Source organism: Gavia stellata, chromosome 8, assembly GCF_030936135.1.
Source record: "Gavia stellata isolate bGavSte3 chromosome 8, bGavSte3.hap2, whole genome shotgun sequence".
Classification (NCBI taxonomy): Eukaryota; Metazoa; Chordata; class Aves; order Gaviiformes; family Gaviidae; genus Gavia; species Gavia stellata.
In genome coordinates this window covers 30,207,226-30,220,291 of record NC_082601.1, presented here as the reverse complement: position 1 = coordinate 30,220,291, position 13,066 = coordinate 30,207,226, and the positions used below count along the sequence as shown (strand labels likewise).

The window sequence follows — 13,066 nt, the reverse complement described above, 5'->3', positions numbered from 1 at the left end:
CATGGCCGCGGCGCGGGGCTGCGCGGTGCGCGGCGGCGGGGACGTGCCCCGGTGCGGCGGCCGCGGGGTGCTCGGTGCGCGCCGGCGCCTCTCGTCCTCTTCGGCCCGGCCCCCGGCCCTCGCCGTCCCTCCGCGCTGATTCTCTCTCTCTCTCTCTCTCTCTTTTTTTAAAGTGTGACTGAAACAAAACAAAGCCAAAGGGACGCTGGATCTATCATTGGTTGATTTTCATCCTTCTTTTTTTTTTTTATGCTCAAAAACAACCCCCCACCCGAGCAAACAAACACACACAAAAGCAGAAAGAAAGGGTCTTGCTCAGCAACAGCATGGATGTCTTGGCTAGTTATAGTATATTCCAGGAACTCCAGCTTGTCCACGACACCGGCTACTTCTCAGCTTTGCCATCCTTGGAGGAAAACTGGCAGCAGGTGAATCATTTAAATTACTCCTGTAAATCTCTTAAGCGCAGACAGTCGATGCATTGGGGCTGCATTTCTGACTTTTATTTTATTTTTGTTCTTTAATTCAGGGTTGGGTTTTTTTGGTGGTTCTTTTTTTTCTGCGTGGGTAGACCTTTAAATCTCTGTATTTTTTGCCATGACAAACTGAGCAGTCCATTCAAATCTGTCTGCCTTCAGTCCTTTCTGAGCACGCTTGGCAGCACCTGAGATCCGGTGGCATTCTTTAGGGTTTTGTTTTTATGATGACTACTATTTTTATTTTATTTTTGAGCTTAGATTTTTTTTTCTTTTTTGTTCTTTTAAACAAGGCTGATCACTTCCAGCCAGTGCTGACAACTGGCAGTTGGTGGAAACGGAATAGATCATTCTTATTTTCAGGTAATTAGTATATGTCAATAAAAATCATAGCTTAAATCAAAGATGGGGGGTGGGCAGGTGTGTGGAACCACTAGCAAAAGCTTTTAGGCTAAATTCTGTAACGAGGGATGTGACTTATTTTTCATTCTTTTTTTTTTTAGAAGGTGGGCAGAAAGACACACTTCTTGCTCTGTCTTGAAACAATGACGCCTTAGGCTGGTTTCAGTAAACCAGAATGTTTTGAGGCACCGTAGGGTTAATATACAGACAGAATTAGGGTGCTTCAAAGATGGAAATCAAGTGTTATGAATGTGTTAAAATGATGACTGGTGGCATGAATAAATAAGACCAAGGAGAAGAGTAGGTTACAGAGAAAAGAGTTGTATAAAATCAACTCTGAGTCCAAATGCATAGATCTATAAATAGTTATCAGCTGGCATACTGAGGGAAAAGGAAAGACAGGATTCCTCATTATGGCAGGACATTGTGAGATGATCCTGTTTTTTGATGAGATTTACTGGCAGAGGTGATACGCCAGGTGAAATTCGGGAAACTAGTGTCTCTTTAAAAGAAAAAAAAAATCCGCTGGTGGGTAGGAATAGTAGAGTGTGGCTGGGATGACATGTGCTAATGCAGCTCACGGACCCGTGGCACTGTCGGTATAAGAATAACGAGCCACTGGATTTCATCTTGCCACCTTAGTCTTGGCTAGCGTAAGGGTAGCATGTGTTAGGTCTCCAGTAAGTGGCAGCTTGGGATGTTCATTTAATTTTTCCTTAGAAGTGTGTGTGGGGAGAAATGTGGACGTTGAGCTTCAGAGGAGCACTCAGGCTGTAGCATTGTCATCCAGCTGGACCGGGCTGGATCTTTAAAGGTTTACCCTAGTAAAATGGTTTTGGCTTCAGCTTTGTGTGTGTATATGCACACACACGAGAGGTTTATTGACAGCTACAGTGTGAACACATTCAGGATCTAATTTGCAAAATGACCGATCCAACTTTGCTTTTCCTCTGAGGGGGAGGGGATGCTTTTTGTTATTAATATTCAGCTCGCACATCCATGATGGTCACATCTGCTTTCCTTTTATATTTTTAACATGCTAATTAAACTGAAGAGGTTAATATAATTTCATTAAAAAAATTCATTTCATAGCATCGTTGTTGTTGGATCGGTTGCATGTTCAGTTGCATATTAGTAACAGTCCAGACAGTCCAAAGAGAGATAATCTGTTGACATAGCCAGCATGCTTTAGGCAGTACTGTGTGTGATACTCTCTCTCCTGCTGCCTTCTTTTATGCGCGGAAGAGCAGCAGTTTGTTTTATACAGTACAATGTACCTACCCAAGCCCACTGTTACTATTGTGAAATTTAAACTCACACTCTCCTGGTTAAACCCCACTGATTCTCCATGTATGTTTGAAAAGAGAAGTTGAAAATAATTTACCACATTTTCCCTTATTTCCCCTCAAATCCTCCAACCAGTGCCTCATGTTTCATAATACATCCTGTATTTACAGTTTGTTTTTATTCCCCTGTTGCTGCCTGGACTCTCCTTGCAAAAAACAGGCAGCAAAACTGGTGTATCAGTGGTGGGAGCAGCTGAAGCTGGCTTTACAGAGCATGCTGTCACGCAGGTTTGGCAGACCCACTGACACAGAGACCCCAATTTCATTCTTCTGAATCACTTGCAAATGTAGCCAGGTCTTGGGGATTTATTTATTTTAGGCAAACTGCAGCAACTTTGGGACAAGGGATGTGTGTGCATGTGTGTGTGTTTCTAAAGGTATCCCTTAAAACTGTCAGGCTGCAGTCGAGACCCCAGGGAAGAGAGTTGACAGGGCAGTGACTGATCCCTGCGGGAAGCATCAGGATTGAGAAGCAGCAGCTTTAATTTTCAGTGAAAACACTTGAATGGATCTTGCCTCCGCTCCCACAAAGAGCTCTGGTCCCATACCCAAGCTCCACAGAGGCTCCAGAGCAGTGCTTCTCTCAGCAGCAGAGCAGCACCCCGGGAGATTACTTCAGTCTCTTAAAAGGGGGGAAATAGTTGTGTGGGTCAGCAGCAGGCTTCCTTATCACGTTGTGAGCTCCAGTTGTTTTGTGATTAGCAGCCACTAGTGCTTGATGTGGAGAGGTTAGTCCCTGCCAGTTCCTGCTCCTAATGGTGTCTACTGTGATACCATAAAAGGTGCACTTGCCCCACTGAAAATCACAGCATGCCTTAGGGTGAAAGTGTTGACACAGTCCTGTCTTCCTTTTCTCCTGAGTCTGGACCACACTTTCGTAGCTACTGGCTGAGGACTACACAGCTGGGGCATTTGCTCATATTTCCGATTGTGAAACACCCATCACTCACAGAGGGCACTGACAGCACAGGCAGGTTGCTAAATGCTTGCACGCAGTCAGCTGATCTCTCCCTTTTTTCCTTCCCACTGCAAGAGAAGTGTGAGCAAGCTTGATATCTGTGCTTTTGACAATTATCACTAGAATTGAATGAGAGCAGCCCAGCAGTATGTACAAAACAAACAGATTTTGTGTGGGAAAAGATTGTCATCTTTTGTGTAGGCTTCTTTTTTAGGAGGAAAAAATACAAACAAAAAACCCCTCACTCAGCCCTGGACGTAGTTTACATTGTAAAAGTGGAAGTACCTGAAGTGGAAGCTGCAACTGAATCCATGATGTGTTTCATGTTATTTTAAAACACATGCTGGGAAGGGAGGACTTGGTTTTTAGGCAGCAAAAGCTTAGCTTCACTATGTCAGCTTTGGGTGTACTCCTTCAGGCAAAAGACTTTTGAGGTCAGGAGGGTTTTTTCTTGGAGTGGGGAGGTCAGGATCTAATAAGTAATTTGTAGCACAACTTTATCAGGAGAGAGAGAACTTTGTTTAGTCTTTGTTTAGCTTTTCCAGCAGTGTTGAGCCACCACGGCGCTGAGAGAGATTAAAGGAAGAGGTGGGCTCTGTGCATTGGAAAATGAGGCATTCGCTGTATGTCAGCTGGCTGGTATCTCAGCATCTGTGTGTTTCTGCCTGGCGCTTCATCCTGGCTCTAATTGAACTGTCCTAGTTGCTCTCTGTCCCTGCAAGCTGACTCTGCAGGTTAGGGCCAGGGCGGGGGGAGATTTCAGCACCTGCATGGCTGCTGCGGTGCAGCGGGAAGACCTGTGGCCACATATGCCGTTGCTCCGGGGGTAGCTGTCTGATGTGGCATCCCCGAGATTGGAACCAGACTGCTGGAAGAGACAGCACGTGGCCAAAGAGTGCCTCATTACTCTGCAGAGGAAGGAAGTGGGTAGGAGGCTGTTTTTGAGGGAGGCGACTGTGAGGAGCGTAGCCCGTGCAGCTGCACGTGGTCCCACTCTCTGTGCCAGGCTGCAAAGAGGGGGAGAGCAGGGCTGAGAATTGGGAAGGGCTGGACATGGGGCTTCGGTCTGTTCTTCCTGCTGGGCCTTCACAATGTCATTTGGGGAGTCATTAAAAGATCAGTGTGCAGAAGGCATCTTTTGTAGTCAGGTATGTCTCTTCCTAGGGGTAACATTCCAAACCACTCCTATTATCTTTCTCCACTGGCCCCTTGGAGGACTCTGGGCTCACCATCCTTGTGTGGAGAAGGGGTCTGATCAAGAGACATTTTGGGACTCTCTTCATATTCTGTGTGGGCCGTAGGGCAGCCTCTAGCATGGCAATTCCCATGATGTCAGAGCACAGGAGCACAAAGAGCAGGAAGATGCAGAGGGTCACTGTGTGTGTAGCTGATGCAGGTGTATAAAATCTGCAGGCTTAGGTGCCAAACCCTGTCTTATTCTAAAAGAGCCAGCCTTTCCCACGTGTGTCATTGGGCAGAATGGGTCTAATTGGCTGGCAGAAGTGGAAATAGCATTATATCGTTTGCCTGATAACCATTGCCCGATAACATTTCCTCTTGCCTTGGCTGACCCGGTTGCTCTCAGCTGCAGCAAACAATGATCCTTCCAAGGGAGATGCACGTTTCTTGTAAAGCGTAGGATCAGGAAGCCTTTGTTTCACTCTTGACTCTGTCGTAGAGCATTCTTTGCATATTTTTAATCAAGTCTTCAAGTCTCAGTTTCCCCCTTTCTGAAGTGACTGACAACCACGATGCTAAGGCACAGTCTTTGCGGGGCTGGGAGGCTGAGTTTTGACCTGTTCTGGCAAAGTGCTTTGAGATCCTTTTGCTGTATGAGAGCAGAGTATCCCGAGGTGACTAATCTAGCAGAACTCTTACATCTTAATGCTGACTTCTGTTTGGCAGACAGGGTCATTTTCAGGCCTATAGGAAAAATTTCCACTGCTACTGGAAAGGAATAAATCGCACTGGAGAACATTCCTGCCTCCCCATCATCTCCATTGTTCTAGTTTAATGGCGTAGTTGGCCACTACATAAACTAAACCATCTCTTTTAATATTGCTATTTCATCTTGGTTCCAGTCACGGTGTAACACATTTCTTAAGTGCTTATAGTACATCATGCCTCTTGAGAATAACTTGCAGAAATGGTTGACTTCCAAGAACAGCCACATGTGTAATGCAGTGTATTTCAGACTCTGAGTGCTGGTCCATTTATGCCTGCAGGCTCTCTGCTTGCTCCATGTGCTGAAAGCATGCTCCTGTCACCTTACAGAAAGAGATGGAGAAAGAGAGGAAAGACAAACTTGAAACTGCTGTCTCTATTGTTTCATTATTCCTTAATTACAGAATCTGTTATAAGTAATTATTTCTTGGCATTATGAAAGTGTAGAGCCCCGCAGTCCACGTTACACGTTTTAAATAACTGGCTGTGTGTGTGACTTCTGTCAAGTGATTTTGAAATGGGGTAAATACCTTTAAGCAATGGATAATCATGATGCGGGTACTCCACTAGAAAATGTTTTCCCTTATTTGTTTGGGATGATTTAACCTCCCCTCCCCCAAGCTCACACATTTCTGTATGTGCTATTGAATAGGCAATGCATAGATTAGCGTAGGCTACATAAAAATCATGATATATAGCTAGTCTGCAATGTGATACTTCCACGTGGAAATGGCAGAAGGTCTTCAGTTCCACGCAGTAATTTCACACTTAAGCTCTCCGGGGTGGAGGCAAATGGTATCTTCTGGATATTGTCATATTTTTTGAGGCCTTGTCAAATGACTTTCCACTGAGAAACATCCAGTGTGTTGCTTCTCCATTCTGCTTTGGGAAACATGTTATATGGAAGTGAGAAGGAAGCTGCTTCTGTTTGACTCTGTAGCTGCATATGAACAACCTTGATTGCAATTGTCCTTATAAAACAAAGGGATTTTGCTCACTGCCTGAGCAGCATTGGTGTTCAGTACATTAAGCAATGGGGTAATAGTACACCTCATCTCCTATCAAGTTTGTCACATTCTATGAGGGGAAGAAAAATTGTAGGCTTTTGATCACCACGCTCAAAACCTCGTAAAAAGTTATTCCCAGATATTGTAACTGGTGTCAGTTTTCCTTTTTGATGGTAAACCTGAATTCTGGAGAGTTAATAAAGGTGTTTTCAAGAATGGTGCTGAGTCCCTCTTACTTTCCTTTCTGTTTCCCTGGACTCTCAGGTGCCTCCTGCCCATTCGCTTACGTATTCGTCTACAATGCCTCCACCACTTCCAAACTCCCAGCAACACTCAGGAGCTGGGAGTGCCATTTTTGTGGTGTCTTTCAGGCTCAAGTTGCAGGAATCACTCACCGAATTGCTGAATTTCTCCCCACAGGTCCTCTTTGTACTATGGGTGCTTCTGCCTTGGTCCAAATGAATCTGGATTCACTTGAACTGCAGGGTTCAGCTGATTGTCTAGCAAACAAACAAAACAAACCTGCCAGGGAAAGAGCATCCCCTCCTCCCAAATTTTCCTGGGTAGAGAATAGGTTTGGAGTACAGATGTTACACAGGTATATTCCCCAGCTTGATGCTGTTGTATTTGAGACTGTCGCGGTTTTCTTCCATTGGCTTCAGTCTTGATAGGTGCTACATGTGTTTTGAGTGTCTGAGTTTGGTACTCTCTTGGCTCTGTCTCCTTCCCAGCATTGCCACTTCAAGTTAAAAAAATCATGTGGCTTGTTCTAAGAAACTGAGATTGTCTTTAAAGTCACAGGCTTTTTATTTTTTGATTTTATGTTCTTTTTAATTTCCTTGCTTCTGAGCCACTGAAGATTTGTTTTATTGCCTTTTATTCTCAAAAATAAAAAAGCTGGGATTTCCAACAGTTACTTGATTCCAGCAGCATTAAGCAAATGCCACTATTGGGGCATTTTGAGAACTGGTAGTACAGAGATAGGTGTGTATGTCAGAAAAAGTTCGTGTATTGCTGCGTTCACCAGGCTGTATTTGCCATCCCTGCTCTGGCAGCAGCTGGCGAGGAACGCTGCCTGTGAGAGCAGGGTTCATGTCTCATTTCCCTTCTTAGAAGAAATCGTTTCAGCCTTTATGCTCAAAGATAGTTAGACATCTTGAATTTCATCAGGATACCAAAGCTTTGCATGTCAGTTCTTCAGTTACAAGATTAGTTGGCAGCTCTTCCATTCTTGTAGGGCTGTGGTGAGCATTAATATTATGGGTTTGCAATGCTTGGGTACAGTGGCTGTGGCAGGAAAGGGTTGCACTAGGCTATGGGGAGACGGGAAACCAGTCCCTCTGAAGCTGCCCAAATTCTGCCACGCCAGCTGGTGGGTGCTGAAAGCGCAGGACAGCTCCTGTGCAGGGAGCCCTCGGTGGGGTGCGGCATTGCCTCTGAAAAAATGAAAATAAGCATCTGAAAGGTAAGCTTAAATCCCCCTTCCCAGAGGTCTGTGTTGTCTTTGAGACAACCTGTGCATAGCACTAAGTTGACCCTTTCTGTAGGTTTTTAAAAGGTGTTGGAGTTGGGTGTAGGAAGCTCGGGCAGGAAGGCATGGATTTTTTTTTTGTTTAAAAGGTTTAATATAGCTCTGATATATTAAGCTGCTCTGATGCTCTTAATCCTTTTAAAGCAGGTACCCGTCCTCTTCCTATTCATACACGTGAAGGATCCTTTCCAATCCAGAGCACTTCCCCTCAGTGCAGCTGTGTATCATTATATGTGTTATTGTTTGGAGAACTATTAAAATGCATGTGGTATACTTTACAATGTACACTAAAGAGTCATTTACGCACAGACTGCGTATTAATGCTTGCCGAAGGTCCAGCAGGCATACTCATTTAAGTGTCGTAACGGTTTTGAACATGGTGCTTATATACCATGTCTCACGTGTCCTAATCCTCTTGGTTATTTCCCAGCATTGAGGACCCGAGTGCAAAGCTGGGGTTTAAATCATATGTGGGGGTCAACAGCCTCTACTCTGCAAGTGATAGAGAAGTAGGCAGTGACACAGGCGAGCTTTGGAGACGGTGTGATTGATGGGGAGGGATGTGAAGGAGAAGGATGCTGGCTTGTGAGAGGCTCTTCTGAGACATTCCAATTAGTGTCCTGATTTACAAATCCTGCCCTTAAACCTGCAGCCTCCCAAGGTCAGTTTTAAAGCGACGCTGGCATAGGGTTGACATTTGACCATGATGGACCTTTGTGAACCAACATGTTCTGACAAAAACTGCAATCAATGGAAGTATCTCTATCATATATAATTAAAAAAGCCCTGGAAGCAGGGTTTGTGCTTTTTGGACGGGATCATCTTGCCCACCTGCTGCCTTTGCAGCTCTCGCGCTGCAGCATTCTTCCCGTGCAACTGAAGTGACTGGAAATCAAAGTGCAAATGACTGTTTGGATTGTGCAGTGAAGAAAAATGCATGCGGCATGACAAGTAAATTACATTTAAAAAATGCTTTCACTACTAATAGGCTACTGTGCTGTTAGGCATTTGTTTTTAATCCTGACTCTCAAGTGGGCAAAGTTCATTTTCAAGCGTAAGGAAAATTCTTGGGTTTGTAAACATTTGCAATTTCTGATGGCTTGTCTTCACTCCAGCCCAGGAGTGGAATCAGCATTGCGCTGAATTGCTTTGTGCTGGTGGGGGTGAAGTAGGGGACTGCCTTTAATTGCTTGCCTTTATTCTCCACCAGGGCTGGATGGAAAACAAAGGTTCCAGCGAGCAAAGGCCACAGTGAAAACTATTTAGTGGGTGGAAGAGTAGAAGAGGGTGAGAGGTGCTCCTGTCTGCCTGCTTTTTACACCCAAAATGGATATTGGCCACATCACAGCACTTAGGTGTGATGTTAGAGACCCAGACTTGAGTTGTTGCTTTGTTTGATTCAGGTCTGCCCTTCCAGATTACATCTTGGATGTGTGAAATTTCAGTGGATGATGTGGTGGCTCCAAACCCAATATATTCCAATAAAACACTTCAGATTGGACAAAAATGTAATTTTTCTGGAGAATGTTTGGTAGACATGTTTCAACCAGTTCTACATTCTAGAAGTTTTCCCGAGGGCCTAGCCCTGTTTTTGGTGTGAGAGACTTGGTTTGGCTAACATCTTTGGCTTTGTTGTCAATTTTAGCCTTCTGTTTCAGGGCTTGTGTCCCTAAAACTTGATTCATTTTTCCCAGCTATTAGCAATTTGGCTAGTAAAGGGTATCCAGACTCTCTGTATCCTGTGACTCTCTTTTGAGAGCATCTTTTGAGAACTGCAGCCACAACCCTACGTGATGCTGTAAGCAATGTCTGGTTACTTTTGGTCTCTAACCTGGGGGTCTGCTCTCCCTGGACCCTCTGGGTGAGGATCTGGCAAGGCATGTTGATGCACGAGATGCACAAGAGCGGTGCAGTCACACGTCTTCCTCGGCTCCTCGCAACTGCTGGTCACTCTTCTCTCTTGTCTGCTCAGCTGCTTCCGGTGAGGTGCTGTGCTGGTTTGTTGGGAAGGAATCAGTGCACTCGCCCTCCCTTGGCACCTCTGGCTTATCACTGGGTCTGAGGTGCCCCATATCCCAGGGTGCAGGGTGAGGTGAGCGGCTCAGGGGCTTCGTTGTTTTCCTGTGTCTGCACAGCGGTTTGGAGGGTGCCAGCCCTGCAGAGCCTGCTGCCTGCTTCGAGCTGGTGAAAAGTATTAAATAATCCTGGTTTGGGGTTTGTTTTTTTCTTTTCTTTCTTTTGGCCTCCTCATCAGTCTAGAAAATTTATGCTGCTCTGAAGAAAACATTCCACTCATCTGCAAGCTACTACAGCTGCCGTGTGAGTAATAAAGTATGGAAAGGAGGAAGGGAGAAGGGAGAAGGGAGAAGAAAGATGGGAGCTGGTATTTCATATGGAAAGCATCAGCCCAGAAGTGGCTTTGTTTCCAACACGTGGACAGTGGAGAGGCTGCATTTGCTGCTCAATGGAAAATCTCTGCTGGTGAAAAGAAACCTCCCTCATTAGTGACTAGATCAGATAGGGAGGGACTTCGGTGTCTCTTGCTTTTATTTTTAAATTTATCCACATTTTAAAATAATAAGGGAGAAGCAAAGGGCGCTGGATTGACTTGATTTGAGAATACAGCTAGTCTGGGCAAAACAGGTCTTTTCTGTCTCCATCTGACGCTGCTGTCCCACTTCACACTGGTGGTGTCACACCTCTTCCCCAGCTGTTCATAAGCTGTGCCAGCACCGCAGAGTGGTTGTGAACATCTGAAGGTTGCTATACATCAGCTTCTTAGCAAGGTGCATGTTCCTTCTGTTTGTTTTTGGTTTCTGATCTTTCGGGATAGTGTAAACTCATGTTTGTAGGCTTTCCTGCACAATTGAGAAAACCAGGAGCTTGCTTTTGGTGCTGAGAAAGGTGATTCAGATGTAACCAGAAGCCCCTGAGAGTTGGGTCTTTAAGAAACATGCGGGGGTTGCAGTCAAATAGTGAGAGTAAGGGGTGCTTCTGTCTAATCGACCAGAGGAAAGAAGCACTTACAGTTTCAGAGGTCTCCAATATTTTGGAAGAAGAGGCAGGCTGCTGTAAGTGCTGACATGACCCAGTGAAAGAGCTTGTAGGGTGCTTCTCTTGCAGGTTTGAGAATTTCAGGGTAAGTGGATGTCACCTGGGGTAGTTTCCTACTGTCTACCACAGGAAAACAGTGTAGACTTCTCTTACTGGCACATCCCTTAGCTCTCCTGTGTTTTCAAAGTGAAAAGAAAGGTTGTTGTATACAACATTTGAAAATGGAAGGGCCTGGTTTAATCTGTGAGTTTTTTTCTAGAGGGAATGAGTCTTTTGGTGTTTGATTGTACAGTTAAGGTCAGAAGGAGCTTTGCTGTTTCTTCCATTGATTACAAGATGAAACTTTCCAGACACAGGCTGAAATCTCTGTCTCCAGTGCTTCCCTGGATGAAGATGTTTGCTTGAATCAGTGCCTCAGGAGCTGGGGTGATTTGGGGGTTAAAGAAGGTAATGTAGGGGCCTTTCTCTGCTCGATTCGCATGCCTCTAGGACAGCCTAGTCCCGTGGCACTACCACGCTGTACTTCTGAGTTGGCTGCAAAGCTCATGCTCTCTCTTCAGGCAGCCCTGATTTTCTGCTCACTCAAGACAGTTCTGTGTTTTCTGAGAGTGACTCCTTTATTAATCTTTCTTGGATGCTGGCAAATGAGTGTCAGGGTACCCAGTTTAAATACTTTTTACTGAGTGTGCCTAGCTCGTTTCTGAGCTTTGGTGGTTTGTTTAAAACATGAATAAGTCCCAGTTGTTTGAGGGAGAACAGAAGAATGCCAGTGTGGAGTTACTTTCTGGCGTGAAGGACTTGGTAAATGGGTGACTTCCCAGCATAGTTTCTCAGTGCTGAGAGGAATACCAGTAAGTGCACAGAGCCCTACAAAGACTGCATTGGGGTTTCTTTTTCCGACATGAGAAATGCATGTTACGTTTCTTTGAAGAACACATTTGAGGGAGAGCAAGGGAAGCAAAGCATGGGTGGTTTCTTACTTCTAAATACCTCCAGTGCATGTGACTTTTAGAAAATGCTGAATACTCATCTTCCAAGTCTTGAGTGCCTGTCAAGCTGGACACTGAGTGGATGCCCTAGGTTGAAGACGACTCCTCACTGGGACTGCCTCACATGGATTATCTTTGTGCAGTGAGAGCTATACCAGCTGCAAGGCCTTGTAATTCAGACAGTGTTTTGTTTGAGCAAGTTGCATCTCTGGCCAGATGTTGTTGCACTGTGATATAAGATGGGAATTTCTGTCTCCTTTCCATTTCTTTATGTTTAAGCGGAAAAGGTCAAGGAAACCTTTGACATTCAGTTCTGAATGCTTTTTCTCTTTGTAAATGGGAAAAGTAGTACCCACATCACATTGGGGATTTCAGATCAGTCAGTGAGGCAGATCCTGGGCTGATGCAAACTGATGCAGATCCGCCGAAGTCACAGTGGCGATACGCGGATTTACACTGGCCCAGTGTCCACAAAGTCACTTGACACCTTGCAGGAAAATGGTCTATACAAATCCCAGGTCTTGTCAGGATGTGGAATAAATATCGGGATGTGAGCAGAAAACAGCACACCCATTTTAATGATTTGATTAAAACAATATTGCTGCTCTATGGCTCTCATAAATGTATTTCCATTGGTGTTGGGGGGAGGAGATATTCTCAAGTGCCATAATGAAAGAGTACATTTTTTAAAATGTTGCACAATAGACCACTAAGTTGTGCTCTAGCTATATTGCCTTATTTCTGTTTTATAGTGAGCATGGCCTTAGGCATCCTATAAATACCATTTCTCCCCTCACCTTGAGCTAATAAATAATGGAAACTGTACTGGAAAGAAATTTTCTTTCCGTGAAAGAGTGGGAGGTCCTGAGCTGCCCTCTATAAAACAAAGGATGTAGCATGATTTTTCTTTGGTTTTCCAAGTGAAGAAAATGTGGGGCTGGGAGGGAAAGAGAAGATGTTTCTAAGCACTAAATGTGCTCTCCCCAACACTGCAAGGTAGGATGATGTCTGGTGTGGGCATTGCTTCCCCCAGGACAGTAATACCTATCTGTGAAATAGATGAGAGAGGTTTCTGAACAGTCTCAGTGCATGGGAAGAGGGAAGGATCCCATTCTGGTTTACCCTCGGGCTTTCATAACCAGCAGTGGAAACCAACCTGAAAGTGGGTGTAAATGAGTGTCTAAAGGAGCCCTTTGTGTAATTCAGTGGGCTGTGTCGTCCAGGGGTCAGACCAAGTTATCAGAATGACCCTTTTTGACCTTAAAATCCGCTTCTGTAAGTAAGTCCGATTCGAGACCTTTTTGCTCTGTTTTAATGGTGTCAAAAAGCTGTAGTGTAAATGTGAGTCATGAAGGGTCC

At 44.8% G+C, this 13,066-nt stretch overlaps 1 protein-coding gene across 2 annotated transcripts in view; it reads left to right on the top strand.

Annotated features, from left to right (window-relative positions):
- Window positions 1-326: 326 nt before the first annotated feature.
- KLF7 (KLF transcription factor 7) overlaps window positions 327-13,066 on the top strand; it is a 56,678-nt gene continuing 43,938 nt past the window's right edge. For both annotated transcript variants that reach the window (XM_009820026.2, XM_059820629.1), the window contains exon 1: window positions 327-428. In XM_009820026.2, coding sequence (XP_009818328.1) covers window positions 327-428 — 102 coding nt within the window. The remainder of the gene's footprint in view (window positions 429-13,066) is intronic.